This window comes from Spea bombifrons, chromosome 7 (genome assembly GCF_027358695.1).
Source record: "Spea bombifrons isolate aSpeBom1 chromosome 7, aSpeBom1.2.pri, whole genome shotgun sequence".
NCBI classification, from domain to species: domain Eukaryota; kingdom Metazoa; phylum Chordata; class Amphibia; order Anura; family Pelobatidae; genus Spea; species Spea bombifrons.
The window spans coordinates 32,829,141-32,844,474 of NC_071093.1; the positions used below are offsets into that span (position 1 = coordinate 32,829,141).

The 15,334-nt window shown below is 40.1% G+C and overlaps 1 protein-coding gene across 2 annotated transcripts in view; it reads right to left on the reverse strand.

Moving 5' to 3' along the window:
- Positions 1-2,574: 2,574 nt before the first annotated feature.
- UBE2F (ubiquitin conjugating enzyme E2 F (putative)) overlaps positions 2,575-15,334 on the reverse strand; it is an 81,994-nt gene continuing 69,234 nt past the window's right edge. For both annotated transcript variants that reach the window (XM_053470752.1, XM_053470753.1), the window contains exons 8-10: positions 9,911-9,943; positions 8,163-8,225; positions 2,575-3,237 (exon numbers count right to left, since the gene is read on the reverse strand). In XM_053470752.1, the coding sequence (XP_053326727.1) occupies positions 3,187-3,237; positions 8,163-8,225; positions 9,911-9,943 (147 nt within the window). In that variant the 3' untranslated portion in view covers positions 2,575-3,186. The remainder of the gene's footprint in view (positions 3,238-8,162; positions 8,226-9,910; positions 9,944-15,334) is intronic.

The window sequence follows — 15,334 nt, forward strand, 5'->3', positions numbered from 1 at the left end:
GAAAAAAGTAATGGGTAGGACTAATAATGCAATTCGTGAAAATACAAAGTTGAGACCACTGTTCACAGTTATATATACATTATGAGGGTTTATGTTACATATATCATTCTCATTATATTTGCTATAATTGCTTATTATATTATAATTCTTATATTATAATTTGAATCATATTACCGTATTTGCTCGATTATAAGACGACCCTGATTATAAGACGACCCCCCAAAATCTGAATATTAACTTAGGAAAAAAAGAAAAAGCCTGAATATAAGACGACCCTAAAGGAAAAAAGTTTTACCAGTAAATGTTAATTCATGTAAACTATTTTTTTTAATAAAAGCTATGATTGAGAAAAATATTTGTTTTTTGTTTTTATTTCTTGTATTTTCCAACCTGTCCCCCAGTTACGCACATCTGCCCCCAGGCTTGCCACACCAATATGGCACTGTGGCCCATGATATGCCTTTTAACCCTCTATATGCCACTGTGCCCCATGGTATGCCTTTTGACCCCCTATGTGCCACTCTGCCTCCAGAAATGCCTTATACCCCTATATCCCATTCTGGCATTTAGGGGGTTAAAATGCATATTATGGGGCAGAGTGGCATATAGGGAGGTATAAGGCATTCCAGGAGGCAGAGTGGCATTAAGGGAGTTAAAAGGCATTATATAGAGCACTCTGCCTCCAGAAATGCCTTATACCCCTATATGCCACTCTGGCATTTAGGGGGTTAAAAGGCATATTATGGGGCAGAGTGGCATATAGGGAGGTATAAGGCATTTCAGGAGGCAGAGTGCACTATTAAATGCCCCCTTAACGCCACTCTGCCTCCTGAAATGCCTTATACCTCCCTATATGCCACTCTGCCCCATAATATGCCTTTTAACCCCCTAAGTGCCAGAGTGGCATATAGGGGTGTAAGGCATTCCAGAAATGACACACACACACACACACACACACACACACACACACTTACCGGTGCTTCCAATTTCCTGCTGTATTGCCGGGGCAGCGGGTTGACGTCTCATTCCGCGGCAGCCGGAAGGAGGTGGAGTTGGCAGCGGGGGTTTGTATGCGTCCGTCGCAAATACCTTCCCCGGCTCTCAGAGATCAGGAACTCTTGAACTCTGATCTCTGACAGTCGGGGAAGGTATTTGCGACGGACGCATACAAACCCCCGCTGCCAACTTCACCTCCGGAAGCACCGGTAAGTGTGTGGGGTGGGGGGCGACGACAGGAGGATCCAGGTCCCCTGCAGCGGTGCGGGGGATCTGGATCTTAGTCTCCTAATCAGACCTCTATTTGAGGTCTGATTAGAAGACGACCCCGATTATAAGACGAGGGGTATTTTTCAGAGCATTTGCTCTGAAAAAAACCTCGTCTTATAATCGAGCAAATACGGTATATCTTAATTGCTTATAATAGGCTCATTGTGTAAACTGAAGTTTAAGTTTATACAGTTAGGGAAAGAATCAGAATTGCTTACATGCTATTAAATATTAAGGTTATAATAAATCTTATGGCTGTTTTGATAAGATGATACACTGCTTTTCTTATTTTGTGTACACAAAACACAGTAATTAATGATATATTAAACATTTAGATCACTTAACAGGCAATCATACGGCTAACGGTCCATGTCCGGTTAATGACCCAGTTCTTATTAGGAACAGGCTTGTGCCGGGTAAAGGTTAAAGGCCATCACTGTCTTTTCATAAATACTGTGCTTCTGACCTACTTCAGCATTCATGGTATATTGGCAAAGTTATAGACATTTTTCTGTACAACAGACGGGAAACAGACCAATGAAACAATGAATGAAAAAATGTTCCTCTTGCCCTGAGCGATTTAGTTCCATAGCTGGTAGAAATTGTATTAGCAAGTAACCTTTGTACATGTGATGTTTGGGTGAGATTGAAAGTGCGCAAAATGCCACACAGTGTATAACCTATATGCATTGCAGAAAGAGAGGCAGGCCATGTTATCTTAAAGGAACATAGAACTTTCTATGTATGATGGAATAACTTAAAGGCATTTTTAACATTACTATGCATAATGCTGTCACACCTGTTTAATTCACTAGACAAAGGTTATTATTGTATGTGTCTTCAGCAGATCAAAGTATACCCTTTTCCGTTATTCCCATCAAATCAGGACACTCGTCACATCATGCTAGAGCAAAGAAAGTGCATATTTATATTACTCATTTCATACATTTTCAGGGTGCATTTACAGTTTCCATTTCACAAGAGAAGAATACAAAGATGCATAATTGTGATGAACGGTACATTTTCTGGAACATTGTTAACCTGTCTGATGCGCCCTTCTTTCATAGGCTACAAATTTGCATAATATTCCCCGAAATGTATTCAACCCTCCTAAAAAGAAATTACACATTAGACACTCAATCATGTCCACATTGGTGTTAAGTTTCTTCTCCCTCAAGACCCATTAACTGTCCCCAGGCTTTAAAGCTGTCCCTGAAATGCAGGTGTTATAAATTTGACAGATGAAACAAGAAATTTGATGGGCCTAGTGATTCTGGTTTGATACTATACAAGATATCTCTGAGGCACTTGAAAATACCTTGTTTTTATTTAAAACTCTTTACTGAAGAATGATTTGCAGAACTGACAACAAAATGGTTAATACTCAAAGTTAAACAACACTGCAAACGGCAGATCTATATTTTCTGGACACCTGGAGAAAATCTGATAATAGGTGCCAAAATCCTTGTGCCTCTGTGACCTGCTACATGTTGCACAACTCCCATGGAAATCAAATCTTGTATATCCTAGAATTAATGTGGCTTTAGACATCAGCATATAATATATGTTTCTTTTCCTTTCAATTCACATTATGCCCCTGTACTTTTAAAAGCTGTTTTTGACACAAAAAAGAAAAAACAAACAACTCGTGTTAGTCTCCCCACTCAAAAAGCACACACATCAAAAGCCAAACCAGAAGGGGGAGAAGCATTTTGAAAGTCCTGATTAGGAGGAACATCAAGCTCTGAGGGGAGTGCAGGGGGCTGGAGGTAAAATAATTGTCTGAGTCTTTGAGAGGAGGAGGGCACAAAATCTGTTGTGTTAAGTCCAGTTTCTTCCCCCACTTGTCCATAGGAACATCACCAAGGTTGGCCAGTTCTCCTGGAGGGAGCGCCAAGTGATGAAGTTGTCTTCATGGCATCATCTGGCATAGCGCCTTATGTAATCCTCAACTTTATTTCGATATTCATCCTGCGATACATAGAAAACACAGTTAATTTGGCAGACAAAGCAGCCAAGGAAACAGAACGCATGACTCATGTTGGCTGGTGCATATCGATGGCAAGCAGTACAATGAGAAATAGCATAGTTGCAGGACATGTTTTTAAATGTGTTAGAAATGGTGCCATAAACGACAAAAACAACTTAACTGTTATTCCTATAAAATGTGTGTACAGTATACATTGAGCGGCCAAGAAATGCAAGACAAACCAAAGAGCTGCTTACATATAGCTAAATACAGCTTTTTGTTAAATGTTTTAAGCTTAACCATATAAGAGTTATGATCTTCATCAAGTATAGAATGGACCCTGCTTTTTGAGAATGCAAGCCTCATTTACATTCCTTGATCTAAGGAAAATTATGCCATCAATGAATAACCTGCAGAAAGGGCTTTTCAGTGCTTCAGAAGGTGATTTAGCATGGTAACAAGGACACTGGAAACTCAGGCACCCTCTGGAATATTGCCACTTTGTTTCTTAATTTCTTATACAGATCTGTAGATGACACATTTTATATGTATATTCTAGCACCCTTGATTAAGCTCAGTGTGTCTGAGAAATAATTAGCAGCTAAACCTGGGATGAACACATGGTCAGAGACATTGTCCTTCAGCCTAAATACCGTATTTGCCGAACATAGGCCACCCCCCCCCACTTTAGGTCTTTAAAGTGGAGGTGCGCCCTATAATTGGGGTTTAGCGCAATTCGTATCGCTCAACTCAAGGGACATGCCGCTCTGGTCGCCGGGCGACCAGAACGGCATGTCCCGTGAGTTGATTTTGCCCTGCTGGGGGCAAGCAGCAGGGTTAGGATGCAGATTCCCCGTAACGCTGCAGGGGACCTGGATTATCCTCTAGGGCAGCCGTGGACGTCTGAGCGATGCGCGTAGACAATGTCCACTGCCGGCACTTCCACCGGGGCATCTATGGTGGAACACCGGTGTGACATAACCTTCCGGTGACCATAGAAGTCCCGGCGGAAGTGCCGGCCCTGCTAGACACCAGGGAGTATGAGGGTGCATTGGCAAGTCTGGGGGGGAGTGGCATATCTGGGGGGGCACAGTGGCATATCTAGGGAGCAGAGTGGCATATCTGGGGGGGCAGAGTGGCATATCTATAAGTAAGGTGCATTATGAATTAAGGGGGGCCTTAAAATAGCTATTGCTTTTCCAAATTTCGGTTTGTATATAACCTATGCTGACTATGCCAACAATGTTAAAATACATGTATTCCTTTTCATTAGATAAAATACTGTTTTACAATTCCACTGTGTATTTTTTCTTTAAAAATAGCACCAAACTTTTAGGGCGCGGCCTAAAATCGAGCCAATACGGTACATTCACTTTTTCTTAACATGCTCAATGTTGCATAGGAGCACAATAAATAATGCATTGATATGGGTGAGCAGTCAATTCTAAGCATTTCATGTTTTATGGCTAAAAACCTTTGGGCTATAGCATATACATGCTATAGTGCCATGGTAACTGCAGTGTGTCTAGCAGCGGAAATGATTCCCCTCCATTAGCACTACACAGCTTTCATTTGGATGCTTACATGTGCGGTCTCACTGACCCACACATACACCCGACCCATCTGCTCCAAATAAATGCACTCGGAGGAACGATAAATCAAAAGTCCAACATATCACCTGCTATTTAGTAGCTCCATCTTTATCTTATTTGACTACATGCCTGCCAATTTATTAAATATCGTGTTGTATAAAATACTGTGAAAACTGTGGGTGCTATTTTAGCAAACAATGATTTATACCACAGCCCATTTTAGGCCAGGCTCCAAAACCTACTTAATTCAGGAGACCATAAAAAAAAACTTTACTAAGTTTTAATTAGAAGAAATCCAAATGCCTGCTATTACAGCAGACCTGCTTAGGGGCCACAAAAAGGATGCAGAGAGACTTTACCATAACTGCATGCTGTGAGAGGCAGGGAATTGGGACTAAGCCATGAATGGATCTCTACCAGAATACAGAGAGTTGTAAAGGGGGAGTTAAATAGTGAGCTGTGAGCACATTAGGCAGTCACCCAGCACTCCACCTCACATTCCCCTCGTAACCCCAATTCTGTTGTGTTCATTCAGCTGCTTCCCTTGGGCCAGCACGAGTCACGGGTACACAAAAGAAACAGAACGCAGGGATCCTACAGGGAAATCCCACTTCTGTAGTTCATCTGTAGCAGGAGAGCACTTGTGTGGGCACTGCATTTCCTACTGTTGCTGAAGGGGTAAAGGAAAGCTGGTAAAACACTGAACAGTTGTTTGAGCACACTAACTGTACTTGGATTTCTGATATCTGGGGCAGAACATTAACCATGTAAAAAAAATTCTATAAAACAGGTAGTGATGTGCTCTGGTAAGCTTTTGGGGGAAAAAAATACCATTGGTAATATGGTAACACCCTTTTATGGAGCCTCAATTTCAAGCTGTTTTTCTTTGACAAAAGCGGTGTAAGATATTATAAATTCATTTTGTTATACTCACTATGTTCCAGGTTAGGAACATGGTTTACTAACAATGACTACTAACCAAAGAGAGTAATTAATAATAGGCCAGAGAGAACGAGTGGTCCATTAATGAGAAGAACCTTTGTCCTCTAATTAAATCATTACTGCAAATGAACTACGATTTTTTTCTATTCTATATACTTCTTGAAACCTCTTCCAGCGGACTGGCATTTCAGTGATTTTATTACCAACTGGCCAAGTCAGGTAGTACTAGTGTTAAGTGAAAGCTCCACGCACTAAATGAGGTCAGTGACTCTCATTATGAAAGTTGACATTCATTAGCCTTAGCTGTGATAAATAAGATCAGCATAGAGGTTGTTTCTCTCATGTGTTTGCTGACAAAACTGCCTCCGTAGTAGAGGTGGGAAGATAGCCGTGACAAGAAACAAGCTGAGCTGGGGTGAACCCAGACATCGGCCCGGCTTGCTGTTCTTGAACACGAGCTGGAAAGTAAGAAGTAAGAGGTGTTTTTAGCTGGCTGGGATCCTGTTCACACTCTTCTCCATCCTGATGAGCTGGTATAGAATATATATAGAATACATCTAAATCCCTGTTTGTGCAATATTTTATTGTAAAGTTATAACAAAAGAAGAATAGATATTAGATATATAAATACAGTTGTGTCCAATCAAATTGCTCTTTCTGATTTTACACACAGAAATCTCATTTGATTGCAACTGTCCACATTGAATAGGTTAGCAGCAGGTGGTTCTCAACACCTAATAAAAGAGAATAATTGCTATCTTACATTTTAGATAAAATGTCATACTTTATCTAACTAGGGACTAAGTTGAAGTAGGTTAGCTGAAAGACTCAGTCTTTGCACATACAGCATGGGCTTAATGAGGGAATGAACAAAGTGCTTTTATTGGCAGTTACACAAACGGTATGAGAGTGGTTATACTCAGTATCATTTATAACACAGAGAGTCCAGCATTGTGACTATACAAAGAGCTGAACTTCTCCTCAGTGTATTCTAATATCTTAAAATAGAGTATGCTTTTATCCATGGTTGTGTATGGCCAACTACCAATTAATCATCAAGTGAATCAAAAGTAGACGTCCATCCAAGAACGTCTATGTTTATTTAACAATAATGTAACATCCCATCTGCTGAGAGGAAGAGGCAGCTGTGATCATGAGATTCCCAACCAGAAAGCACCTACCCAATACACATTTTGTAATTCCAACTATTATTAATAACGTCTTATTCTAGAATAGTCTGCACAAAAGATCAATTTCCATCTGGCAGACCACAAAAAGTTAGCTTCCAATATACCATGCCTGCGAGTTCACAGTTTAAAAAAAAAAAAAAAAGTAGAATTAGATTATTAAAGGGTAATTTTATCTTTTATTAGCCGACTGTTATCGTGATATTATTGTTTATTGACACCCTCTGCTCACCAAGCAGAACACTAAGCCTAAAACTCAAGGACTAAACTATAATTTTTATTAGAAGCCTTCTAGAAAAACAATTTAATTAGTGGGTACATATAGTGCAGAACTAGTGAAACAACTCTCTTTTATTCACCACAGCAAACCTCTTGGGGAATGGCGGTGATCCTAAAAATAATTCCTATATGTCCATTAAGGAACACTAAAGTGTTGGTGGAGCAACAACAGTAGATCCATCCATGCCTGGTCAAGCTGGACCTTGCTACCACAAAGCCTTATATTATGCTGCTGATATGATGCGAAATCTGTACACGCAGTCTCCCTCAGTTAGCAGAATATCCTCCACATTATAACCATATACATGCCTCTAATCTTAAATATCCTCGGCTACCTAAAAATCACACAGGAGCAGAGTTATACCAAAACGGATGCAATAACACCCAGCCACACCGATACTCAGAAGATCTGGGTTCTGACGAACCATTGCGGTAAAAACAAATAGATATTTTTACAATCACACAGTACAAAAACAGGAAGTATGTGTAGCTACTAGCAACAGTGTTTGAATAATACAACCACAATTATTTGAGATACTTTGGAATATAAGCACACGTAAAGCCAAGGTCAGAAAGGTGAATACATACTATTAGATGAATAGCTCGGATGAGGCTTGTATTTGGTAAAATGACAACTTTGCAGATCTCTTTTGTCTTTGGTGACCAATCTTTTTTCTGATCCAATAGTGCTTCATTTCTTAAGAAAAAATTAATAACCACCCCCTTGCCTACCTCACAGTCACACACTTGGAGAAAATGCATAACCCCAATGTCTGCGTATTTGCACACCGTTTCTGACATTCCATGCCACTTTACAGAGATTTTAGCTTAATGTTAATACAAAGTAATGGGGCAAGGAGTTAAAACACAATAGCTTTTAATAAAAGCACAAAAAGTAGAGCAAAGAGAAGATGCCAGTAATCTCACCTTATCCCTCAAATGATGCTCTGCTGCCTCAATGTTCAAAGGGTCATCAAAATTTAACAGATCCTATGGAAAGAGAAGACAGAAATTACACCATGAGGCTGACAAATCAAAGCTTTCAGTTTAACAAAAAGCTTTAGCGTAGACCACAAATACACTTTACCTATTACCAGCATTACAGTCCTTGAGATACCATTATGTAAGAAGAGCTGTAATATAAGCATTTACTTTCAGGAGCCTAACTTTTTTGTACCATGGAATGTAACTCTTATTTTTATCACTAACCGGCACTTTTCAGTTGACCAAGAAACCTCTTCAGGTTTAATATCACTTTAAAGAGAAATAGTAGGTGAACATCATAACTAATTCTAAGCAACCCAGAAAAGCATTTTGATCATTTTCTCATCTCTAAAAACATTTACCGCCAGACTTGTGCAAATAGACTAAAAACGATTTGGACGTTTTTTTGGTTTTGTTTTTGGTCCATTCATTTTCTGAGGATTTTTTCCATTAGGAAACAAAATTTGCTGTTGCCTCATGCAGGTTTTCATTCACATTCTCTCACACAATTTCTCCCCACCTTCACCTCCGACCGCTTCCATGTCCCTGTCTCCTTTCCCGCAACTCTGCTTCTTCTCTTGTCTCTTCGTGTTCTACTGTCTTCTTTCTTCGTCCACTTCTACCTGTGCCTTCTTTTTCCATCTGCTTCTCTGTAAACCAGGCATCCAGGAGCGCCATCGCAAAGGGCGGAGCCTCTGGCCAATGGCTCTGCCCCTTTGGAAAGTACTTTGAAAGGCCAGAATAATTAAGACTGATTCGGTCTGCATTATTCTACCCTAAAAGAGTCCGTCGACAAAGGGCGGGGACACAAGGACAGCCCCTCCTCCGTTCCGCCAATTTTATACATTCTTCCAATCAGGGGGAGAGGGTGTGCCTGTTTGCGAAAGAGCTTTGGAAGGCCTGGTTCACGGAGAACTGGGTGAAGAAAGGAGACACAGAGAGAAGTAGTCGAAGAAAGAGGACAGACAAGAGAAAGCAAAAGAACAAGAGGCAAGAGAAGAAGTGGAGTTCTAGGAAAGGAGATGGGGACACGGAAGCAGTCAGCGGAAAAGATAGGGAAACAGAGAGAGCATGAGAGAATTGGGGTAAGAGCGAGAAAACAAAATGCAAACGGAAATTCTGACACAATGCATGAAAATAAGTTAATGTAGTATTCTTACACAGCTGGGATTAGGAGAATTAATTAATCAAGAAAAGTATCTCAAAATTAAAGTTTATCATTCAGTTAAATACCATACTTTGGGCCATATAAAACCTCTGGTATTATTCATACGAAAGGTCACAGTATGTGAATGAATTTTACTGGCGCTAAAAACACTACCATTACCTCACTTAATCACTTTACATCACATTACATTACACACATTACATCACTTCAATCATTATCGTAAAGCAACCTCTAATAAACACACATATATACAACACCTGGATGCAAAAACTGATAGTGAGTCACAGTTTGTGCTGTCTGTTTGAGGGTGACAGGTTTAGAATGGCAATTTCCCCTTTTTATCATCTTGGCTTTTGGAAATGTCACAGCAAAACCATCCTCACTGATCAGCCGTTTTATCAGTTGAACCATTAGAACATTTTCAGTTAACACTGCTGTTCTGTTTCTTTGTTGACAGTTCTCCCTTATCAATACGCAGATCTGCACTGCCAAGCATTTATAATAGTTTTATTTCTGCACTTACTGTAAACAAGGAGTTTAATCCCCACACAACATCCTGCAAATAAAAGAAAAAGAATGGACCATTAATAAGACACATGACAGTAAAAAGCCCATGATGTATGCGTTATTTTGTGCTAATGTGGTTTGCTTATCAGGAGCGCAGCCCCAGGTTAGAAAAATGGGTCTGAGACAGTGTACAGCATGTACTAAAACCTGTGTTTAGGAAAATATCAGCAATTATTGAATACAAATTAAATTCAGGGGATTACAGGAAAGTACAGATTAATATCAGTTTTTATAGTAGTAATCTGGGTAGGAAACTGGACTGTGTCAAAGAGAAATGGGGCACTTCCAGAGGTAGGACAAAAACTACTGAACAAGAACTTGCATTAACAAATCTGCAGGTGAATTTCACTGCAAATCACATTTAGAGTGTCATTTTATTTGTAATACACGAATATCTGTTAAGATGTCATGTCACGTTGCATGGTGATCCTGTCTGGTGGACACGATGTATTAATATAGTGATACAAAGGTGTAAGCATGCCTTGAATTGTGCTTGAGTGACCCAATAAGACCAGGTTATGTTGGCGTGAAAGACAAAAGCACTAGAGACTATAAAGGAAATGCTCTGGTCTGATTCATGGGTTTATAGAAGAAATGACAAAATAACCGACAATCTATGAATGGCTTCAAATCACGCTCTATGGATCACAAGCAGGAATGATTGAGAGACGTGTCAGGACGCTGCCAACAGATGCACTAGATGGAGGTTTCCACAGGTCATTAATTGTTCATCTTCCAAATAATTAAAAGACAGAGAAAAGCCACAGAGGGTTTGAAAGGTATTGATATGATTAACCCAAATGATTACTTTTTTAGCGAGAAACTGCCGTTTGCATATCTATTAATCACTGGCACCTGAGAACAGATTATGCTCTTGAAATACTGAAAATGCATGTTTGAAAATGGAAGTGAAACGGACATGGAATTAAATATAAAAAAGCTCCGCTGAATGCTGATAGTAGGGACACTTTGCAAGGATGTGATAAAAATCTTCTGACATCACACGATTCATCAATAATGATTGAAAATGGAAATGAATCCAGCTCAATTAGTCAATGAAAATCACATAGGACATGCCTCAGGGAAATTAACACCGGCTCCTCAAAATTCCTTTAGATCTTTGTATATATTATATATATCTATATATATGTATATTTCACAAATCAAACAATATCATTCAAATAAGAATATACAAATTGCTTGATTCAAATTTACAGATATTGAAGTTATATATATATATATATTTTGTAATGAACAGTAGCAAGCCAGGACTTGCAAGTAGGGGGTTTTCATTTTCTGTATGCTACATTGAATAAAAATAAATATTTACTTACACACACAGATACATACACAATATATATATATATATATATATATATATATATACACACACATACACACAGCAGCTACCAGATACAGCACAGAGAATTTGGGGATATATCGGCCAAAAGCTGAGGTGTGATGCAGCGGAGGATGTTTTTCTACATGTCACCGCGCTAATTGCATTTTGCTGTTTACAACGGTAGATCAATGAACTATTCTGCAGCAAGCCTTTCTTTCAACACAATTAAGTAGATTTAATTTTAAGATGTGGCCGTTAGTATATTTGATAAAATGCCCTGCATACGAATATGCCCTGCACACATATACCAATGTAAGAGGAGACTGTCAACTGCGAAATATGCCCAAATTGACATTACCTTTTGGAGCTTCTTTTTCAAGTATCATATACAGTATATCAGTGAACTGGAATAATAACACAAAACGGCAACAAAGAGTCTCTCTTTACTTTGATGCTTTAGAGCATTCCATAATTACCAACTACTGCAATTTTTTCACAGGAGTGGACGTCCCGCAAATTCATCACAAGGTCACAGCGTACAATGCTCAGAGAGTTGCATCTCAGATTCTACAGGCCTCAGTTAGCATGTTAAGTGTTCATGACTGTACAATAATAATAATAATAATTATAAAAAAAAAACTGAACAAGTATGGTTTGTTCGGAAGGGAGAAAGCCTATTCTATCTAAGAAGAACATGGCAACATGGCTTAGGTTTGCAAAATTGCAACTGAATGAACCACAAGACTTTTGGAACAATGTCCTTTGGACAGACGAGACCAAGATGATGTTTTGCCATAACGCACAGCGCCATATCTGGCAAGAACTAAACATAGCATATCAGCACAAACACCTTATACCAACTGTTTAGCACCATGGCGGAGGGGTGATGAATTGGTCTTGTTTTGCAGGCACAGGACCTGGGAACCTTGCAGTCATTGAGTGGACCATGAACTCCTATGTATACCAAAGTATTCTAGAGTCAAATGTGAGGCCATCTGTCCAACAGCTAAAATTCGGCTGAAATTGGGTCATCTAACAGGAGAATGATTCCAAACACATCAACAAATCTACAACTGAACGGCTGAAAAAGAAAATAATCACAATGGCTCAGTCAAGGTCCAGACCTCAACCAATTGAAATGTTGCATCAGGAGCCTAAGACAGCTGTGCATAAACAAATGCGCGCAAACCTCAATGAATTGAAGCAACTTTGTAAAGAGCGGGCCTAAATTTCTCCAAAATGATGTTAGAGACTGATCAGCTCATACAGAAAAGAATTACTTCTTATTGTTGAAACAAAAGATGTACTTAGTTTTTCACACATGGTTTCTCCATTTTGGCTTTACTTTTGTTGAATAAATCATGACACACTATATTGTTGTTCATCTGAGGTTGTATTTACCTAATTTTTAGACCTGCTAAGGAACAGATGATTGTTATTATGCCCTTATATGTAAAACCGTAAAATTCAAAGAGGGTGTACATTTTTTTTCACACAACTGTATCTCTAATACATTACCAGGAATATTTACCCCTTTCTGTACAGAAAAAACACACCGAAACAAAAATAAAATATGGAAGTGAGTGAAAATAAAATAAGTACAACTGACGTGTATAATTTTTTATGAAAAAAGCAAGAGGAGTAAACAATTATATTGTATGTGCGTGTATATATTTTATGCGTATATATACAGATACAAAACACAACTGGGGGAGTGGCTCCTAGGCAACAGTGACAGTAGACTAACCCCTACGTACAACAGTTATGACAACATAAGACAAGGTACACATTATAGACTTAAACAGCGCTGTTACAGGTTGAGTGACAGGCCCCTTTAACTAGAAAAAGAAACAACGAATATTACAAAGCTCTTTATTTTGCTATAGGATGGTAGGTTGTAGCAAACTGAATGCATTACATAACTAACTTTATTATGAAAAAGAAAATCCTACCTGAAACAAGACCCAAGGACCAACAACCACTGTGCTTTCTGACTTGGCATGTTAACAGAAATATCTGCTTGGTACCTTTTCTTAACACTGAAAGCAATTAGTGATTCTAGGTGCAGAAATAAAAGACATACCGTATTTGCTTTATTATAAGACAAGGTTTTTTCAGAGTCCGCTGCTACTCAACACTTCTGCCGGGGCTTCTATGAAGGAGCACCGGTGTGGCATGACCAGTCATAGAAGCCCCGGCGGACATGTCAGGTAGCAGCGGAGGTTGCATGCAGATGTCCACCAGCTTCCCCCGCTTGACACCAGGTATTCTGGAGCAAGGGAGACAAGTCTACATATGCATCAGTAAGCCGGACAGGGGGGCTAATATAGGGGGGTGATTGGCAAATAGGGGGAATAAGCCATACCTGGGGGGCAGAGTAGCATTTAGGGGGTATAAGGCATATTAGGGAGGCAGAGTGGCATATAGGGGGTATAAGGCATATCTGGGGGGCAGAGTGGCATATAGGGGCATATATATACCTGCTTAGTTATCTTTTTAATGATAATAAAAGAATAAAAAGAACAGCACAGCCCCAGAAACATTATTTAACAATGCTTTTCTTCTGGTTTACATGAAGTCGCTATTCCACTCAACAATTACAGGACTGTCTTGAGAATTTTAGTTAGTGACAATCTGTAAATGTTGTCGAAAATAAATTGTTTGGTCAGTGATTCATCCAAACTCAGCTGTAACAAATACCCTGACACTGACCAACAGACACATAACACCTGCCTTATCCTGCTACACTTAATCTCAGTGGGTTTCATCTAGCAGGCTAAAGTGAAGCAGCAACTTCCTACCTATTTCACTTTGAAACATTATGCATATGATTTTATCACCAAAATATACATTTCTCTCATAATTCCAAGATGATACAGGGAGTAGGCATTCAGCATATGTAAAAGAAAAGAGAAAAATAGAAACACAATATAGCGTAATATGAGCCACTGCCAAGTGGCCACTCACTTGTGACTGTGACAAACCATGAGGAAGTCCCAAATGTAAAATTAGAGCGAAACGCATTGTGAGAAAGAGAACAGGAGACTGGTGACTTTTACTTTTGTATTCATTTTGGATATCCACTGGACAGCCTTTATTTCGGTAGCTCTTTAATGGAGGTGGTTATAGTAAGGACTGGACTATGTGGTGATCAGTGTTACTTATGTTGATGTAGATACTTTTATATTTGTTGAAATAAATCTTATATCACTTACCTATATTGCTGCATTTTCTGCTTTACTGTATATAACCTGGATAATTGATCTATTTGACCTATCAGGTGAACGCACATTATAAAGAGCAGTGGATTGTTTGCAAGTGGGTTATTTTAACCTCATTTTTATATACATATAACACTATTATGTTTCTATTTGCTCCGTTCTTTTACATATGCTGAATGCCCCTACTCCATGTATCAACTTGGAATTATGAGATAAGCAGTGGCGGAACTACCGGGGTCGCGACTGCGACCGGGCCCTGGAGTTCTGCCAGTCAGGGGGGCCCAAGGGGTGCCGAGCGGTTGCTGAAAACGACTGCTCGGCAACTCTTGGGACCCCCTGACTGACGCCGTTGTCGCTGCTGCCGCCGTCGCCGCTGTCGCTGCCTGCCTCAACGCTGCCCAGGGTGCAGTGTTGGAAGCGTGAGGCGTTTGTCTTGGGTGCCGGCGCTTCACGCTGAGCGCCGGCATATGACGTCACCCGCTGGCACCCGAGACAAACGCCTCACGCTCCCAACACAGCAGTTGACGGTAAGTGACCTACAAAGGGGGGGGTAGGGAGGGAGTGGGTAGATCGTGAGAAGGGGGGGTAGGGAGGGAGTGGGTAGATCGTGAGAAGGGGGGTAGGGAGGGAGTGGGTAGATCATGAGAAGGGGGGGTAGGGAGGGAGTGGGTAGATCGTGAGAAGGGGGGTAGGGAGGGAGTGGGTAGATCGTGAGAAGGGGGGTAGGGAGGGAGTGGGTAGATCGTGAGAAGGGGGGTAGGGAGGGAGTGGGTAGATCGTGAGAAGGGGGGGTAGGGAGGGAGTGGGTAGATCGTGA